The sequence below is a fragment of the Prionailurus viverrinus genome, chromosome A3, assembly GCF_022837055.1.
Source record: "Prionailurus viverrinus isolate Anna chromosome A3, UM_Priviv_1.0, whole genome shotgun sequence".
NCBI lineage: Eukaryota > Metazoa > Chordata > Mammalia > Carnivora > Felidae > Prionailurus > Prionailurus viverrinus.
Genome location: NC_062563.1, coordinates 15,836,674 through 15,856,810, shown reverse-complemented (window position 1 = coordinate 15,856,810; position 20,137 = coordinate 15,836,674). Strand labels below are relative to the sequence as shown.

The 20,137-nt window shown below is 49.8% G+C and overlaps 1 protein-coding gene across 2 annotated transcripts in view; it reads right to left on the bottom strand.

The window, feature by feature from the left end:
* Nucleotides 1-20,137, bottom strand: part of TOMM34 (translocase of outer mitochondrial membrane 34) — a 21,581-nt gene extending 1,444 nt beyond the window's left edge. Inside the window, exons 1-7 of one of the 2 annotated variants that reach the window (XR_007151135.1) lie at nt 19,889-20,137; nt 14,596-14,695; nt 13,303-13,455; nt 10,358-10,527; nt 7,314-7,461; nt 2,518-2,644; nt 2,125-2,330 (exon numbers count right to left, since the gene is read on the bottom strand). Coding sequence is in view for 1 of the 2 variants with exons in the window: in XM_047854011.1 (XP_047709967.1) it covers nt 2,226-2,330; nt 2,518-2,644; nt 7,314-7,461; nt 10,358-10,527; nt 13,303-13,455; nt 14,596-14,695; nt 19,889-20,015 (930 nt within the window). In the remaining variant the exon portion in view is untranslated. Of the gene's footprint in view, nt 1-1,378; nt 2,331-2,517; nt 2,645-7,313; nt 7,462-10,357; nt 10,528-13,302; nt 13,456-14,595; nt 14,696-19,888 lie in introns of those variants that run through there. The other variant, XM_047854011.1, reaches the window with a different exon arrangement.

Below are 20,137 nucleotides of genomic sequence, written 5' to 3'. Positions count from 1 at the left end.
TCCTCACTCCCTCGGCTGAACAGCGCTTCCTGCTTTTGGCTCTCTGTCCCTGGGAGCTGTAACTTATCTCCCACTCAGGCTGTATCTGTACTTGAGCTCTGTATGTGGAATGAAGGCCGGTCCCCCCCGCCAGCCTGTCACCCTTTCCTTTTGTTCATTAAAAGTGCTGCAAACTGTCTTGTCTCCCAGGAGGCCTTCTTGTGTCTGAGGGAGGTGGGCCAGAGCCCACTCTACAGAGCATTGTATTCTCTCAAAAAAAAAAAGCGGGGGGCGGGGCGCCTGGGTGGCGCAGTTGGTTGGGCGTCCGACTTCAGCCAGGTCACGATCTCGCGGTCCGTGAGTTCGAGCCCTGGTCCGTGAGTTCGAGCCCCGGTCCGTGAGTTCGAGCCCCGCGTCGGGCTCTGTGCTGACAGCTCACAGCCTGGAGCCTGTTTCCGATTCTGTGTCTCCCTCTCTCTCTGCCCCTCCCCCGTTCATGCTCTGTCTCTCTCTGTCCCAAAAATAAATAAACGTTGAAAAATTTTTTTAATAAAAAAAAAAAAAAAGGCGGGGGGCAATAATAGGGGTCCAGCTCCCCACTTTAGTCCCTTGGCCATGCCCACGGAGTCTGTCCAGACCCTGAAATCTGCTTAGCTCAGAGGTCTGTGGCTGCTCACACAGCAGAGAGACTCATCCTTCCAAAAGGTCAGAATCGGTGTGCTAACAGCTGAGTAGTGCTCAACACGCTATGTGACAGGGAGCAAAGGGACAATGAAAACCCTGTCTTTAGAGTCCTCAAATTTCTGCTTAAGGGGAAAACAATTTAATTGGGACACAGCCCAGGAAAGGGTAGCAGCCCTTAGTTCTGGACAAATCCTAAAGCGCCCTCCAGCCTCATCCACACCGTTTTGTGAACTCGAGGGGTACTTTCTGTTCCTGGTCCTCACCCTGTCCTCCTACCTAGGGCCTTGACAAATGTCTGTTTTGTCTGCTTGGATTGTTTTTCTGCCTTCTTTACCAGTTAAACTCCCACATTAGAACTCAATTCGAGCTCTACTTCCTCAGGGACCCCTTTCCCTCCACAGGGTCCAATTCCCCAGTGAGGCAGGGAAAGCATCGTGTGCCGGCTTCTCTAAAACGCTCAATCTGGCTGCCGTTTGTTCTTGGGATTATCTGATTACCTTCTTGCTGTTCCACTAGAGCCTCAGCCCTCTGAGAGCAGGGACCATGTCTATTGACTATGATTTCACCAGCACTATACACAGAGCCTGGCCCATGTGGATATTCCAGGAAGTGTGTTCAGTGAGTGGATGAGTGCTGAACAGGCAGTGGCTTTTATTATTGCAAAGTTCAAAGCACAGAGCAGAAAAAGCACAAACATAAGCACAGCACACCTTTCTTGTACAAGAAAGATGTTTAATGCAAAAGCTCAAATACACACTTCGACATCAGTGAGTTTAGTTCAAATTAAGTTCGTATTACAAAGAACCAAGAAGCTTGGAGGGGGCCACTGTTGAGGTCAAAAAGAAGTCTCTGCCCAAACTGGAAGAACACTGCCTTCGAGAAGGGCTTTCTCTCTTGGAAAGGCCCACCTCTGGAAATGCCCTCACCCCTGGACTCTTCAAACACCTCAGGCACCTCCGTGCAGGTACAGCAGCACAGAGCCACAGGCAAAGCCACCCCCGGGTCAGGATTCTGCATCCCCACCAGAGGAGGGCCCAGCCAAAAGGCACTGGGGCTTAGAACACAGGGGACTCTGCCAAGGATGGGGTGGGCACGGCAGCCCTGGAGAACCAGCTCAACAGGCTGCTTTGGGTGTAGGTGGGCCAGGGTCTTCTGGTTTATCCCTCACCCGCCCCCACCCCGGAGCTCGGTTTGCTCAGATGAACCACAGTGAGATGGGTCTGGTGAAGAAGCTACAAGGGCAGCGGTCGTTAGTATGCTTGGGGCGGGGACAGAGCCAAGGCTCTGCTGAGGAGGACCTGTTTCTGCCATCCTGCTAGCTGTCTGAGGTGGGGGCGGGGGGGGGGGGGGTAGGATGGGGCTCTAGTGGGGACCATTCCAGCAAAACATTGTTTTTGGTTTTTTACTACACTGGGCTTAATTTGAACAAGCCAAGCCTCTTACAAGGTGGGAAGCCATCACCTCTGAGTTGCTTCAGAGCTCACTCTGGGGCAGGCGAGGTCCCAGGAGCAGGCACAGAGAAGGGAGCTCAGGCAGAGGTTTCCCGCTGCCCCTCTGGGTGTTTAGTTTAAGCTCTGGTTAACTTCCTGCTGCAACTTCTGGGCAGGGCCGTTCCTGGGCTCAAGTTGCAGGAGACAACTGATGTCTTCAAAGCTGGATTTATAGTCCTGAGAGAAGAGAGCAGGGGGTGAGGATGAGGCCTGATGGAGGCAAGGTGAAGTGGAGACGGCAGGCCTGCCCTGAGCCACGTGGGGGCCCCAGGAAAAGGGACATGGCACCACCTCGCCCTGCTCTGGGAGGACTGCCACCAGCACGGACGTCTCGGACGGTGCCCTTCAGTCAGGGTCTTCTTACCTTGAGTGCCTTGTGGGCTTGAGCTCGCCTGTAGAACGCCTTCACGTTCCTTCCATCCAGCCTGAGGGCTTCTGTGCAATCCTTCACTGCTTCCTTGTACTGCTTCAGAACCAAATGGCAGAGCGCTCTGATGGGGAAAGACCGTTTGGAGGTTTCAGTCACTGCTTGGAGGCCGCCCACCAGCCACAAGGAGGTTTGAGGGCTGACCTCGGACTCGGACTCGCCGAACACCTGCTCTGTGCTGCATACTTTTTAGCTTCCTCACCCTCGAAGCAAACCACCGGCTCGGCCCGGAGGGGCCAGGGGCCCCGTGCACGCACCAGTGCCAGCCTAAGGCAGAGCCCGGATGGGAGCCCGGTGTGCAGGTCTCCACCCCCTAACCACATCCAGTCATCACTTGGTCTACTTCACGCTCCCGTCCTGTGCTCTTTTCACATCAAGAAAAGGATCCTGAAACCTCCCCCTTGATGGATTAAAAAGTCATTTACCTTAAACAAATACTGGACTCCGAGGATATGCATGCAGACGTGTTAGCAGTGAGAAGTAAAGATGCCTCCAGCTCACCCTGAAATGTGCCTAAACTAAGAACAATCGATAGCCAAACAGCGATAAAGCAAATGTGACAAAACGTTAATGAGGAATCGATGGTAGGTATGCGGGCGTCCGGTGTCCAGTTCTTTCAACTGATATCGTGAAAATTTTCACAATCATGGGAAAAAACAGTTGCATACATCATACAACAAGACGCTCTACACCTACGGGGAAAGAAGTATGTATATCTTCATCCATCTTCAATTATTTTCCCCAAGGACAGTCATGAAAAACAGGTGTCTTGGAACTCATTTGCTATTTTCAGTGAGAATAGAGTATTTGCTTAGTTGGATGAACCATAACTTATTCTACCAATTCCTTAACTACAGATCTTTTTCATTTCTTCCAATTTGTAAACACAAGGTGCTGCCATGAGCATCCTTGTGCATAAAGCTTAGCGCCTATCACGAGGGACAGATGGGTCAACAGAAACACGCATTTAAAATCTTGACTCTTACTGCCAAAATGTTCTCCAAAAGAGCTGCTCTTGTACAACCAGTTATTGATAGAGCCTATTTTCCTGTAAGTGAACTAATCCTGGGTCTCAACCTTTAACTTATTAATATTGGAAGAAAACAGTGTCTCACTATTTTAACATAGTTGCTTTAAATATGGGCAAAGCTCTGTGTCTTTACATAAGACTTTTTAACCTTATGAAATAAAATTTACCTTTAATGACCTCTGTGGTCCCCACCCTCCCCATTCCCTAGCTTTATAATACATTCCACACTGCAAAATAATTAACCCACGCATTCTTCTAGAACATAATTTTTACTTTTTACATTTGAAACCGTGGTCCACTTAGGATTTATTTTAATAAGGAGTGAGGTAGGGATTCAGGCTTATTTTTAACTCCTATCCAGGCAACCCAACACTACTCATTGGAAAATCCGTCTTTTCCCTACACTTTATCATCTGCTAAATTCTCGTAGGCTGCTATTCTCATTTTTTCCTGACAAACTTCAGAATCATTATCGTGAATTAAAAAAGTCTAATGTTTTTACTGAGACTGCATGGATTTATAAATTAGAAAAAGCTCCCCCTTGTATCAATTTTTTTAAAGTAACCTCTGTGCCCAGCAATGGAACCTGAACATATGAAATAGAGAGCCAGAGCTCCATGCTCCGCTGGCAGAGACAACCAGACCCCCCTGCCCCCCAGCATACCAATTTAAAAGCCGGCACAACAGGGGTGCTTGGGTGGCTCAGTCAGTTAAGCATCTGACTTCAGTTCAGGTCATGATCTCATGGTTTGCGTGTTTGAGCCCCACGTCGGGCTCTGTGCTGACAGCTCACAGCCTGGAGCCTGCTTCAGATTCTGTGTCTCCCTCTCTCTCTCTCTGCCCCTTCCTAGCTCGCATGCTGTCTCTCTTTAAAAATAAACATTAAAAAAATTTTTTTTGTTGTTAATAAAAGCAGGCACAAATTCTTTGTCATTCTTCCCACTGAAGGAGTCCTATGTTCTCTCCCCTCTAATTCAGGTAGGTTTGGGGACTGACCAGTAGAGAGGAAAGGGCATGGCAGAGCATTAAAATGGCATCTGGGGGGTGGCTGGGTGGCTCAGTCAGTTAAGTGTCTGACTTTGGCTCAGGTCATGATCTCACGGTTCATGAGTTCAAGCCCTGCCTTGGGGGAGCCCCACTTCTCTCTGTTTCTTGTTCACTTATGTGCTCTCTCTCAAAAAAAAAAAAAAAAAAGCATCTGGGATGAGGTATAATTTCAGTCTCAGTGGATGGAAAATTCGTCAATATAAAATATAAAGTTATCAGTCCTCTAAATTTTTATTTGAGAGAGAAAGCGTGAGCGGGAGAGGGGCCGACAGGGAGAGAGAGAATCCCATGCAGGCTTCACGATGTCAGCACAGAGCCCGACACGAGGCTCGATCCCACAACCATTGGATCATGACTGAGCTGAAATCAAGAGTTGGACGCTTAACCAACTGAGCCACTCAGGTGTCCCACAGTCCTCTAAGTTAAAAATTCTTTAAGTTTGTTTATTTTTGAGAGAGAAAGAGAGAGACAGAGAGAGAGAGAGAGAGAGAGAGAGAATCCCAAGCAGGCTCTGCACTAACAGTGCAGAGCCAAAGGCAGGGCTTGAACCCACGAACCAGGAGATCATGGCCTGAGGCAAAATCAAGAGTGAGATGCTTAACCAACTGAGCCACCCAGGCACCTCTAAATTAAATTTATAAATTCATGGGTGCCTGGGTGGCTTGGTCGGTTGAGCGTCCGACTTCGGCTCAGGTCATGATCTCGCAGTTTGTGAGTTCGAGCCCCACATCAGGCTCTGTGCTGACAGCTCAGGGCCTGGAGCCTGCTTTGGATTCTGTGTCTCCCTCACTCTCTACCCCTCCCCCACTCATACTCTGTCTCTCTCTCCTTCAAAAATAAACATTTAAAAACATAAATAAATTTATAAATTTATAAATTCAATGTAACCATAACCAAAAGTGCACCAAGATACTTTCTGGAGTCTGTCAAGACGATCCTAAGGTTTAGCCAGAACGAACCTGGGAAAACAGTGATGCTCTGAGTAAGAAGAATAAGGAAAAGACTAGCCCTACAAGATATTATAAAGCAGTAATTGAAACAGTGTGGCATGGACACATTTGCATGAAAACTGTATTTAAACAAAACAAAACATTCTCCTGAAAGTGGTAAAACTCCAGGAAAACAGGCTGGCAGGAGTCTCTAGCAGGATGAGGTCAGCGAGTCAGGCAGGCCCAGAGATAGAGGAATCAAGCTGCCACTGCGTCAACACAGAACAGCAGGCAGCAGCCCTTTCTTCCAGGTTAGCCAGGCAGGCTGAGGCACCAGGCACCCCTGGTCCAATTAGCCAGTAAAACCACAGGGCCAAAGCCCCAAATCCATTCTTTGTTCTCTTTTCACCTCATTTGACACCGAAATCTGACCTGCACAGACGTGAGGCTACTTGGTCATTCTTTAACACCGCCCCGTGACAAGTGGAATTCTGCTATGTTTCACGGCAGAAATGTTAACAGCGAGTTTCAGCAAGCTGCCCCAGACTCTGTGCGAGCATTATGTGATTCGGTATATGGACCATGTCACCTGACTCAAACCTGGAATGCCTTTTATCCCAAGAATCTTGCATAGGGAATAGAGACACTACAGTAGAGCCAAGTTTTTTTTTATTTTTTTAAATGTTGATTTTTGAGAGAGGGAGAGAGGTGAGCAGGGGAGGGGCAGAGAGAGAGAGAGAAAGATTCTCAAGCAGGCTCTGCACTGTCAGCACAGAGCCCAATTTGGGGCTCAAACTTACAAACCGTGAGATCATGACCTGAGCCAAAACCAAGAGTCAGATGCTTAACCGACTGAGCCACCCAGGTACCCCCATCCAAGGTTTTTGAACAAGAGTAACATGTATATGTGAGCAGGAGAGGAGAAACAGAGTCACAACATTTTATCGTAAATCTTTTATGACAAATGATTGGATCAGATATGGTCCCTTGCTGAATATTTCAACTTCTGACAGTAAAACTAATAGAAAGATCTCACCGGAGCCAGGTTCCAATTCTGTCTCCACCATTTTAATGGCTGGGTGAGCTGAGCTAAAGCCCTTTCTGCTCTGAGCCTCTGATTTCTTGACTTTACAGGGGAAGACCACCTACCAATATGTCGGGAATGTGCTGCAAAGCAGTGACTCCCACACAATAAAAGGGATGGTGTCCTCACTGTGGGTGGAAAGAAGCACCAGCCACAGACAGCAGTTCATGGTGCAGAGCGCTCAACAGCGCCACCCACAGGTCAAACCCTTCAGGCAAGACCTTCTCTCTTGCTCCTGGGCCAGGTGACCATTAGTCCACGGCCTGGGTTGCCCTAGGGCTGGGACAGTGCCAACACTTCTAACCGGAGGGGCTAGGGGGAAGGGGGAAGGCGGAGAGACATGTATTGAGGCTTTTACTTTCAGAGTGTGCTTATTTGGGTGGTTCAGGAAAATCTGAGGGGGAGAAGGCCCGACAAAGCCCAGGCTCCACACTGGCACCGCTCTTTCTATTCCTCTAAGGTAGCAGATGCCACGGGCAACACCTGCCTCAAGGTGACCAAAACCCGTGTGAAGGTAGGTTTGGAGCTACAACATGCTGACCAAAACGCTAGGAATGAAGAGCCCACCCCAGTCCGAGAGAAGACTCTGGAACAGTATCCAATGTCCTAAAATCCCCCGGGCCAGCAGCTACATGGAAGATACCTGTTGCTGTATGTGGCAGACTCCACGTCACTAAATGAGAGGCTTTCACTGTACTTCTCAATAGCTTTCTTATGGTTTCCCTTCTTTACAAGCTCATTGCCTTCTTCCTTCAGAACTCTGGCTCTCTCCACATCCCCAGCAGAAGGCACTAGATACAAATTCAGAAGAGGAAAAAGCCATGGAGCGGGTGCCCAAGCGAGACCCACGAGGCCTTGCCGGCCCCATCTCTTCCAAGTCATCTGCCACCCTCCCCCACTGTCCCCACCCCCCCCACCCCCCCCCCCCGCCAAGATCCCTACGCTGCCCTAAAGCAGCCTCCCTGATGAAGGAGTCCCCCATGTGGCTTCTGGGAAATTAAACAATTTTTCAGTCATAGGAGGTTGGGGACTCCCATACAAACATACTTAGACGTGCACATAAGAATAGACAGAACTCGGGTTCTAGTCCCGGTGCTACCACTTAGGAGCTGGGGATCTCGTGGGGCCCAAGTCTTCTGGACCTTAGTCTCTCCATCCACCGGGGCACTACCTGCCCTACACGTGGCTAGTTTAGGATGAAATCTGAGCATGCAAAACATCCTATAAACTTAAAGCAGGAGAGTAAGTAAATGAGATTTAAATAAGCAAGCATCTGAGAAAAAAAGGGTATAGCTCCCAGGCTTCAGAAAAGGGCAGAAGAGCCAGCCAGTCTTCACAGTGGCTTTGGCCCGGACCCGTACCCTCCCTCACGAAGTGCGTGCAGCTTCCCCACCCCCCCCCGACAGGGAGACAAGGTGAAATGCAAGCTGCTCACTTGGCTTTCCGGCCCTTCACTGAGCAGCCCCACATCGTCGTTCCAGACCTCACTCCCATTTCACCTGTTTTTGTAATTTTTAAAAACTATCTTTATAAAATACTGGATATGTATGGCACGGGTAAGGTTTTAGGAACTGAACTAACACCCTTGAACTTATCCCTCACCTTAAGAAACAGAGCATTCACTAGGACCTTTAAAGCCCTGTGGGGCCCCCTCCCCAAATCAATCTACTCCTGGAGGAAACCATTATCGCCAATCCTGTGCTCCCTTCCCCCGCTTTTTTCTTGGTAGCTTAACTATATACAACAGTTTCTATAAACCATTTGCTGTTTATTTTGTTTTTAAACTTCGTATAAAAGAATAAACGATTCTAACTATGCTTCTTTGATCTGGTTTTGTCTCCTCCCCTCACCAACGTGATCCTGAGATTCACCTGTGTTGATACGGATGCCTGGAGTTCATTCACTCTCACTGCTGTGGTACAACTGATTTATCTGTTCTATTTACAGATTTGGGTTGTTTTCCAGTTGTGTTTTTTGCTGCTGCAAACATTCTTGTACACGTCTCCTCTGCGCACATGCGTGAGGTTCTCTAGAAGCAGAGCCAAGGGGCTGCCGCGTACACACGTCTTCAGCCTGACCTCGGCTCTGCGACACAGCACGCTGCAGGCACGCGGATTCCCACTGTTCACCTGCGATGCCCACAGGCTGCATTCTCTCAGGTTCTCTGGCATCTCCCCCAGAAGCCATTCCCCAAACCCCTCAGTGCACACGTTAGTTCACGTTTTGAACTCCCCAGATACTAAAGACTCTAAAGCACTTATTCTTCCTCCTGTATTTTCTTTTTTTTTTAAGTAGGCTCTACCGCCAATGTGGGGCTTGAACCTACAACCCTGAGATCAAGAGTCATGGGCTCCACAGACTGAGCCAGCCAGGCACCCCTTTCCTCCTGTATTTTAAAATGCTGTTTATGTGTCCCAGTCTCATCAGACTGAGAGCTGCCTGAGGGCCGAGACTGCCTGCCTTCTGTATGTCACACTGCCTAGCACAGCACCTGCAAAACATATGGCTCAGTGGCTCTGAAAGAAGGAAATTAATGGTAGGTGTTCTGAAGCCATCTAGTTCCTCAGCACCCCACATTTTCATTCCGGATAAGAATGGGGGACACTTAGCAGGTTTCCACAAACCAGAGTGAGTGCTACCCATGGTCAGATAGGTTCCCTCCCGGGAAGGGGAGTTAACTCTGCCCTCCCCTGACACCGATGGCTGGGCTCCAGCCCGCACACCTGCTGCACCTCCTCCCCTCACCACCTAGCTTGCTGGGCCCACCTGAGGCCCCTGGAGCACTGGTGAGCCTGTGCCTCAAAAATGGCCTCTTACTCAGTCTCCTGTCTTTGGGTTACCTGACTTTCATCTCCCTTCTCTTATTCATCCTCCAGGGACTCCTTGCACGCGTGTGGGTGTGTGTTCGTTCTTGGGGAAGCATCACCCTCTAGTTAAGAAGGTGGGACAGATGGCTTACGGTGGAGCTCATCACAAAATCTCAGCCCCTGGTCACAGTGACTAATTCAGACAATAGCCTGTGACCAAATGGGCCGGAATCATTGAGAAAACATGTGACCTAGGGATTTAAAGGAAAGACACTCTCTCCTTCTTAGGGGGCTATTGGAAGAAGAAGCCAACCTTCTTCTCCTCCTCTGAGCCATGAGGCACAGCATATGGACATGAGGCCACAACTGCTACAGCCGCTTCACTACTAGGAGGGAAGACTGCCCCAAGACAAAGCCAACACACTAGAGGAGAGAGCTGAGAGAGCACGGAGGAATGGACTCAGAGTCTGAGAATGTTGTGAGCGGCTGGAGCAAACCCTGCCTGAACCTGAACTCTGAACTTCTCAGTTTCATGAGCCAGTACGTTCTCTTTGTCGTTTTCACCACGTTGAGTCTTCTGCTCTTGCTACCAAAACACCCTGGACGATCCATACCCAGGACCGCCAAAGGAACTAATGTCGTACGTACACCGACGCACCAGGCTGGGAGTTCCAGGCGTCTTCTATCGCTTCACCCGTACAGCGGTGGGTGGGCTTTCTCATCACCTCAGTCTCTAAGAGGTTAGGACTTTTCGTTTTGTATTTTTTCTTTTAGATACTTTTTATGGCGCAGTTTAACCAAGGCCAATTGGTATAGGATTACTCTACAGAAAGTGGCTACGGGGAGACTATGCCACTCTGGGCGGCAAGTCACAACTTACCTCTGCTCTTTGCCGTTGTGGTTTCTCTGAATTTGCTTTTAGCTCTTTCTCTGCGGCATTCGGGGGGCAAGGACTCCCACCTCTTCTGAGCCGAAACAGGCACCAAGGGGGTCAAGGGCAGCTTCAGGCGCCACTCGGGCCCAAGTGAGTCCATGAGAGCTCTGCTCATCCTGGAAAGGCAGACAGAATTACAGGGAGGTTTCCGGCTGGGTCCGAAGATATTCCTCCTCTCATAAATCCAAAGCGGGTGTACGAGAGCCACCATCTCTTCCTGGCCTTCTAACACACAGCGGGAAAGGGACAGAAGTCTGCACACGACAGTACCCCCTGCTGCCATGACATTACTCATCTACATTAACTTCAAAGTGGTGACCGCTGCTCGTGAAGCGTACTCACCTTATCCCCAGAGGACCACACATGCCCCAAGAAAGGAAACGTTTTATATCTTCCTAATGGATCTATGACAAGGCCACGCAAGCACCTGACATTGGATTTTTACAAAGTGCAAATCTTCTGTCATTCTCTCATTTTAAAACCCTTCAGTGGTTCCCGTTTCCCTGGGCTGGCGGGGCCTGACACCTGGTCCCTTCCCGCCTCTCCGCTTTTACCGTGTGCCACGTTCCCTCTTGATCCCTATGTTCCAGGCTTTGCACATGCTCTTCCCTCTACCCGGAACAATCTCTTCCACCTCCCGTTCCCCATCTCCCCTTCTGGCCCAGCTAACTTGCTTCAAATGCTGCTCGGGGACCTCATCCATCTTGTATGTGCTCAACCAGCGAACAGAGCCAACTGTGTGCTTTTTCGGCTCCAACGACTGCCTCCTAGAGGCAGTGTGACTAGAATGAAAGCGTCACAGGCCGGCATCACTGCAAACTCATGTCCTTGGACTCTGATTGGCACGGCTGTTTCAAACCTCCACCCTCCTCGGCCCGGCTCCCTCACCCTCCTCCTTCTTCGGGGCAAACATCCCCATCCTGAAAATGCAAACCCACCTGCAAGGGCACCTGACCCTTCCCATTTCTCTCCTGTCACAAATGAAGAAGTGACGAGGCCAACCTCTCCAGCGAAGCTCCGGGTCTCCCCTCTCCCTGCCTCTAGCAGCAACCACGCCAGCACCTCTTCTACAGCTTCAACCTTTCTCCGTGCCCGGAGGGCCGCCTGGAGGCCCCACTCTGACTGCACAGCTGGACTCCTCTGCCTCTCCTCAGCCAGACCTCTTGAACTGCTGCTGTCACATCCACCAGTGACTTCATTCTTAAACCCAGAAGTCCGCGTAAGCTCCCTGCAACACCTGACAGGAAGGATGTCTTTGTCCTTCTGGAAACACTTTCTCCCGAAATGCTCCAAGTTCCCTCCTACCCTCCAGCTGCTGTTCTCCTGGAAGTCCCTCAAATGTTGCGATTTTCAAAGCTCCATCCTCTCCCCACAGCTCACTTGCCGTGGGGGTCTTCTTCTCTCCCACAACCTCAATCCACCTCGACACCGATGACCTCTGAATCCAAATGTCTGCCCTGTATTCTTCTCCTTTGCCCCCAACCGCTGTCCTTACATCTCCCATCTCGGGTCCCCTCCAATGCAACCTGTCAGCCTCCGGGATGTCTCTTCTATTCTTCCCTCTCCTACCCTCCTAACACCAAATCTCACTGAACTACTACCCAAATGTCCCCAGAACTGGTCCCACTGTCCTCCTTCCACTATCCCTACCGTCTCTTCTGAGTTACTGCTGGGCCCTTCCTACCCTGCTCTCCTTCGTGTCATCCCTCAGCATGGAAGCTAGTCACCTTTTCTCTCAAATCTGCTCCCGCTGTCCCCCTGCTAAAGCCCCTTTCACAAAGCCTCACCATGCCTGGATTAGGTCCAGGCCCCTGAGTGCCAGGCCCCGTGTGATCTGGTCTCACCTCACCCGCCCAAGCTGAGCTCCTCACCAGCAGCGCCAAGCAAAATGGGACTTCTCGCAATTCCTGGAATCCATCATCCTCGGTCACCCTGCGCGGGCGGCCTTGTGGCTGCCCCGATCCCGGATTTCTATTCATTTCTCAGCCATGGCTCGCCTCCTCTGGAAAGTCCTGACCAGTCTCCTCCCTCCCCCTGGCTGGTCAGGTGCCCCTTTCTGCCCCTACAGCCCCCTGGGCCGCCGCCTACCACAGCACTCGACATACACGGGTGCACTTGGCTACTACTGGGGTTCCCCATGAGACTGGGGGCTCCATTATGGCAGCCAAGAGCTATGTGTCAGGCATCAGCCCAGGCCCTAGGGCAAAGACGGGCACACGAGTGGCAGATTCTGTTGAAGGACAGAAACTAAAAGGAGGCAGAGGGAAAATGAGTGAAGCTAAAAATGACACACTAAATACATACCATGAAGTCCTGTGAAGGGTTTGCTACGGTGTCATGTTCGGCTTTCTAGCAACCCGTGCAAAGAGGGGAAACATGCTCAGGCACACAAATGAGGGTATCCGTGCAGTACAACCACTCAGAAGCCCAGAAAGCAGTGCTGCCCGACGGACCACCTGAAGGGGTCACAGTACAACATACAGAACCATCCCCGCGAACACCACCCGCCGCCTTGTGCTGCGGCTGCCTGTGCCCGTCTTACTTTCCCTGCTCTAGGTAGGTCTGCGGAGCAAGTGGGATCTGTACCTGGTTGTTACTGCGGTCTTGCCCACCGAACCTGGCACAATCCTTCCAACAGAGCTCAGTAAGTGGTTACAGCGTGAATGACTCGGAGCAGCTAGGGAATCAATCCACCAGTCCTCTAAGTCTGACCCCGAACACACCTGCTAAACACGACAGCTGACTCTCCTTCTGCGCTTTCCCCACGTGCTCATTAGGAGTTTCTAAGCCTAGCCCAAAGGGACCCCCAGGAGATGCCCAAAGCAGTAGCCCCAAGTGCATCCGGAGGACAGGGAGGCCCAGAGAGACTGCGGGCGGTGGCTCAGGCTCACCTGTTGATGCCTTCCAAGGCCGACGTCACGCGGTCATCAATCTGCAGTGCGGTCTTGTAGTCGACATAGGCCAGGGGGTACTTCTCCAGAGCCTCATAGGCGGACGCTCGCCGCAGCAGAGGCTTCAGGCTGAAGGGAACCAGGGCCAGTGCTCTAGGGCAGGAGGCACAAATGTCATCTGGCTGCTGAGTCACCAGGGCTCCCCTGCAGCTCCTTCCAGAGGGTCATGTGCACCATTCAGTATACAGGAGGTCACATCTGGTAGAGACACTGCTAAAATGTCAAACCTTAGAGGAGGGACTTTCGAACTTGGACTGAGGTGGAGAAGGGCTGATGGACAGAAGGCCACTCGTACTGTGAAATCTGTGTGCCTGTCCATCAGTTTTCATGGCTGCAATCCACCCTGCAACCCCACGCCAAGTCAAGCACAAGTGCCTTGTAGTTCTCATTCTTCGATGTGCTTCTACGGAGGCTGACCTGGTGGGAAAACAGGCTCTGGAGTCAGATGGGGAGTGGTGTTGGAATTCTACCTCTGCCACCAACCACGTGACCCCAGGCAGGTCACTTTACCGTCTCGGTCCCCTGCAACCCAGTGCTAGCCTGGGCAGGGTGGTAAACTTACCCCACAGAGTGGTCATGAGCACTCCCAGAAGGAAACCTAGCACGGGCCTGGTACAAATGACCTTAGCACAGGCTCCATGAGCCTGCTCACCTCTCCTCCTCTCCCACCTATCACCAGGGCATGAATCTAAGGCAATACCACAGGACACAGGATCTGAGAACATGAAGTCCCATGTGCTAGTTCAGTGAGGAGGAAAGAAGGCAGGGTCAGACTAGCTCGAAGAAAGAAGTATGAAAAACTGTTTAATGTTTAACATCCTTTACCCCTGGTCACCGATGAATACCTCTTAGTTTCTTTTGAGACCATTCACTAACCTCTATCCCTCTTTCTTTCCCTCCCTTGCTCCCACACACATCCACCGCAGAAAAATCCTGGGCAAGCCAGTCACCAGTCTGCAGCTCAATCTCACCCTCAGGTCCCAAACCTCAAAGGCCTTTAAGGCCCACCTCTAACTTCCCACCCTACTCCTTTTTCGGCAGACCCCAAAGACACAAGTCAGGGGCCACGAGGACCAAGTAGAGCCTCCTATCCTCAGTGACCCAGCGGTTGCTTCTGAATTATCTGGCATGGCTGTAACTGGTGGGATCGGTCCAAACAGTAACACAGGCCAGATAAACCCAGCCTCCTCTCCTGAGACCCCCAGGCTCCCAAGGTCACCCCTGCCCACTTACAAAGTGCAATCCTTGATGCAGTCCTTGCAGTTGCCATCCTTTAAGTGGCACATTGCACGGTTAGAGTAGAGAATACTTTCTTCTCCAGGGTTCGAAGAACCTGCCCAGGGGGAAGCAGACAGCAGGAGATTAACAGGGCGGGAAACGGATGCCCTGGGGCTCTGGGATGTATTTCATATGAGTCCTGATCAGGCTTGTTGGTCTGATGGGCTGCCGGGTTTGTCATTCTCACGTGGAGCCAGAACGGGAGGCTTCCTGCCACTCACAGGGAGGGTGAGCCTCATTCTACCAACCACAGCCCGTTTGCCCCAAACCTCTTCTCCAGCACTGAACTTGGGACCAGCCAAGAGACAAGACACGAAATAGCTGGCTTCTGCTCAGAGAAGTCCATGCTGTAACTACACGTGTGTGTGTGAGAATTTTATTACAAAAATCATGTAAACCCAATAAAAGCGTTCCTAAAAAAGAAAAGGAAAATGTGATACATAGACTGAACAAGGGTTGTGGGGACATAAAAGACAAGAGTAATTCCACCTGGTCAAATCAGACAGGACTTTGCCAGGGAAAAGTCCTCTGGGTGTGGCAGGATTAAGCAGAACTTAATCAAAGGAAGGATTCGAGCTACCAACAAGCCTGATCAAGAAGCCCAGAGGGAGAATTATCAGGCACTTCTCTAAAGGCAGTCCTTATCCTCAGGAATCTCAGAAGCCTATGTCTTTTATTGTGTGGCCACAATGACTTTCATTTTTTTAAATGTTTATTTTTGAGACACACACACACACACAGAGAACAGGAGCGGGGGAGGGGCAGAGAGAGAGGAAGAGAGAGAGAGAAGGAGAGAGAGACAGACACAGAATCCGAAGCAGGCTCCAGGCTCCGTGCTGTCAGCACAAAGCCTGACTCGAGGCTCGAACTCACAATCCGTGAGATCATGCCCTGTGCCAAAGTCGGACGCTTAACCGACTGAGCCACCCAGGCGCCCCAACTTCCATTTTTAAAATAATTTTTCAACTACTTTATACCCACTAGCATAGACCATAATGGAAAACACACGAAAAACCCTGAAAACTACCAAGTGCTGACCCAATAATTCCATCCTGGGTATATACACAAAAGAATTAGAAACAAACTCTCTTTTGAAAATTATGAAATAGCTAGAAAAAAACAGTGTTAACGGGTACTTGACATCCACCACTGGACTTAGCACATGTTATATTTGTTTCCAGCCTTTTGAATTTTTTTTTCAATATATGAAATTTATTGTCAAAATGGTTTCCATACAACACCCAGTGCTCATCCCAAAAGGTGCCCTCCTCAATACCCATCACCCTCCCCTCCCTCCCACCCCCCATCAACCCTCAGTTTGTTCTCAGTTTTTAAGAGTCTCTTATGCTTTGGCTCTCTCCCACTCTAACCTCTTTTTTTTTTTTTTCCTTCCCCTCCCCCATGGGTTTCTGTTAAGTTTCTCAGGATCCACATAAGAGTGAAAACATATGGTATCTGTCTTTGTATGGCTTATTTCACTTAGCATCACACTCTCCAGTTCCATCCATGTTGCTACAAAGGGCCATATTTCGTTCTTTTTCATTGCCATGTAGTACTCCATTGTGTATATAAACCACAATTTCTTTATCCATTCATCAGTTGATGGACATTTAGGCTCTTTCCATAATTTGGCTATTGTTGATAGTGCTGCTATAAACATTGGGGTACAAGTGCCCCTATGCATCAGTACTCCTGTATCCCTTGGGTAAATTCCTAGCAGTGCTATTGCTGGGTCATAGGGTAGGTCTATTTTTAATTTTCTGAGGAACCTCCACACTGTTTTCCAGAGTGGCTGCACCAATTTGCATTCCCACCAACAGTGCAAGAGGGTTCCCGTTTCTCCACATCCTCTCTAGCATCTATAGTCTCCTGATTTGTTCATTTTGGCCACTCTGACTGGCATGAGGTGATATCTGAGTGTGGTGTTGATTTGTATTTCCCTGATAAGGAGCGACGTTGAGCATCTTTTCATGTGCCTGTTGGCCATCCGGATGTCTTCTTTAGCGAAGTGTCTATTCATGTTTTCTGCCCATTTCTTCACTGGGTTATTTGTTTTTCGGGTGTGGAGTTTGGTGAGCTCTTTATACATTTTGGATACTAGCCCTTTGTCCGATATGTCATTTGCAAATATCTTTTCCCATTCCGTTGGTTGCCTTTTAGTTTTGTTGGTTGTTTCCTTTGCTGTGCAGAAGCCTTTTATCTTCATAAGGTCCCAGTAATTCATTTTTGCTTTTAATTCCCTTGCCTTTGGGGATGTGTCGAGTAAGAGATTGCTACGGCTGAGGTCAGAGAGGTCTTTTCCTGCTTTCTCCTCTAGGGTTTTGATGGTTTCCTGTCTCACATTCAGGTCCTTTATCCATTTTGAGTTTATTTTTGTGAATGGTGTGAGAAAGTGGTCTAGTTTCAACCTTCTGCATGTTGCTGTCCAGTTCTCCCAGCACCATCTGTTAAAGAGACTGTCTTTTTTCCATTGGATGTTCTTTCCTGCTTTGTCAAAGATTAGTTGGCCATACGTTTGTGGGTCTAGTTCTGAGGTTTCTATTCTATTCCATTGGTCTATGTGTCTGTTTTTGTGCCACAGCCTTTTAAATTTTTGATACGGCCAAAGCTCCACTCAACCTCATCCTTCTCTCTCGCTCCCTCCTCAGACGCCCAGCGCTCAGCACAGTCCTGAGGTTGGGATGTGACATCCTCCTGCATGCCTGTGTGCCTGCTGCCATTACAGCTGCATTCCTAAGCTTTTCCCAAGTGGCACGCTATTGTCTATCCTTCAGCAATTTGCTTTTTTTCCATTAAGTATGTTACCATGTTGAGGCATGACAACTTTCATTCAACATCAACAGTGACAAACCTGATAAAATAATAACTTTTCCCCCCTTATTTTGCCAGGCCCTGAGTGAGACAGCAGAGTACAGAAAAAAGTAAACTATATCCTGGCCTTTAAGGGAAGAGTACAATTACTCACAACTTGCAGTGCAGGTCAAGTCACTGGAGCGCACAGAAACAGCAGTGGGGCAGTGGCAAGGGCACTGGGACCTAGAATCCCGCCACTCAATCCCGCTGATCGAATGTGCCCACGTGACTATCACGTGAAGATACCACTTCACAGACCTGCCGGAAGGGTTCATTTTGTTAGGTTACTCCCTGCTGTCCTTTCAAGAGCCGCAAAACTGATCACAGAAATCCAGGGATTTGCCCAGAAATTATCTGGACAATCAACGGCAAGATCAGAACCGAACGCTGGTCCCCTACTAAATCCAGACACTAGGCCCTTCTAAGGATCCAGAATAAATCCACACAAAAGCACCAGCTTTTTTCCAGGCCGGCTGGAGTAGGATGAAAGAAAAAGGCAGAAATAGCAGTCTCGCAGATTCATCCGTGACTTCATCAAGTGACGCTGAGATGAGAAGGTGGGCCTACAAAGGAGGGTTCTAGAAGAATAAGAGGTGGGCAAACGAGTGGCCTCAAACTGCAAAAGTTCAAACAAGAAAGACTGGAATTTGGAGAAGATTTGGGGAGAAGTCTAGCAAAGTGACTCCAAACTTGGACTTGCGAATCAGACCCATATTCAAATCCTGCCTCTGACATGTCTTTATTGTGTAATTCTGGACTCCTCATCTAGAAAGTATCTTATCCACAGGTTTGTATGAAGATCAAAGAATTGACGTCTGTAATGTCTGGCACACAGTAAAGCACTCAACCAATACCAGCCAAGAAAGGGAGAGGAGGAAAACATAGGGAAATTGGTCCTACGAAAATGAGGGCTCACGGGTAAGACATTTGGAGAAGAGGTTTGGGGCAATGGGCTGTGGTTGGTAGAATGAGGCTCACCACTTCTCCAAAGGGTCTCACCCATGAGCTGGAGGTTGGGAGAATGGACAAGGACATGCTATACCTCTATTAAAAGTTATTTTTAAATGTTTATTATTGAGAGAGAAAAAGAGACAGAGAACGAGCAGGGAAGGGGCAGAAAGAGAGGGAGACACAGACTCCAAAGCAGGCTCCAGGCTCTGAGCTGTCAGCACAGGGCCGGATGTGGGGCTCGAACTCACGAACCGCAAGATCATGACCTGAGCCGAAGTCGGACGCTTACCCGACTGAGCCACCCAGGTGCCCATGCTACACCTCTATTTAAAGCAAAACTTCCCAGTAGCCTCCCATCAGGGAATACAATCCAAACTCCTTACCACAGCCTATTGTGTAAAATAAGGCCAGTAAGTCTCTGCCGCTCAAACTGCCCTCAACACTTCCTGTTCTTCCACAGCTCACTATACGCTGTGGCGCCTGGAACACACCGTGCTTATTCATCTGGGGCCCTTGGAATGAACAGTTCCTCCACCTGGAACACGCAGCACCCAAAAGTTTGTGCACCTGGCTTCTTCTCATCATTCAGACGTCACTTCAAATGTCACTGCTTCAAAGCTGTCCTTGACCTTCCACTCTAAAGGAGCTCCCCAGTCTCCTGCCTTACCACATCACTGTATTTGTCTTCTTTGCAGTCCTAATCGCGATCAGACAGGCCTTGTTTACATCTGGATAAAGAAAATGTGAAATATCCACACAATGGAAATTATATGGCCTTAAAAAGTTAGTAAGAAATTCTGTCACATGCTACAACACCGATTGCAACGTCCTCGAGGCCATTCTGCTAAGCAAAATAAGCCAGTCCCAAAAGACAAATACCATAGGACTTCACTCATTTGAAGTACCTAATCAAAACCAAGGATACACGAAGTAGAAAGGTGGAAACCAAGGGCTGAGGGGGAGGAAAGGAAGATGACAGTGTTCAATGCGTAGAGTTTCAGTGTCGCAGATGAAAAAGTTCTAGCGATCTGTTGCACAACAATGTGAATTTACCTGCGCTTAAAAATGGTTACGAAGATAAATTTAAGGTTGTGGGTTTTTTTTACAGCAATAAAACATGAGATCAAACATCCATTAATACGGAGATATGTTTGTGATATGTCAGCAAGTGAAAAAGAACCAGTAACAAAACCATATTACCATTAGGAAAAAAGGGGGTGGGGGGCGGGCGAAGAAAGAGCTAAGGAAGCCTCTCGCAGGATGCCAAAGCAGGGAGCGGGCGGGAAGGGTGCCGGGTGGCCCTGGTGAGCCAGAAGACCGCTGAGAACGCCGGCCCCGGGGGGTCGGGGGCCGAGCGAGGTCTGGGCGGCCGCGGGGCCGTGGGGGAGGAAACACCGGAGGGGGGGAGGCAGGCCTGGCGGAGAAACGGGGGCCAGGGTCGTACCTTGCGCCGCCAGCGTCTGCAGCGCGCGACTGTACAGCGCCGCGGCCTCGGCGAACTGGCCGTTGCGGAAGCTCTGGTTGCCGGCGGCGCGGAGCCCCTCCACGGAGTCTGAGAGCTTGGGGGCCATCCCGGGGCCGGGCCGGCGAACCGGGGGGCGCGTCAGTTACCGCGCTGAGGCGTGCGCAACCGCGAGCGAGCGGGAGCACCCGCTGGCGAGGACTCGGATCCCGCGGCCAACCAGCCCGTGAG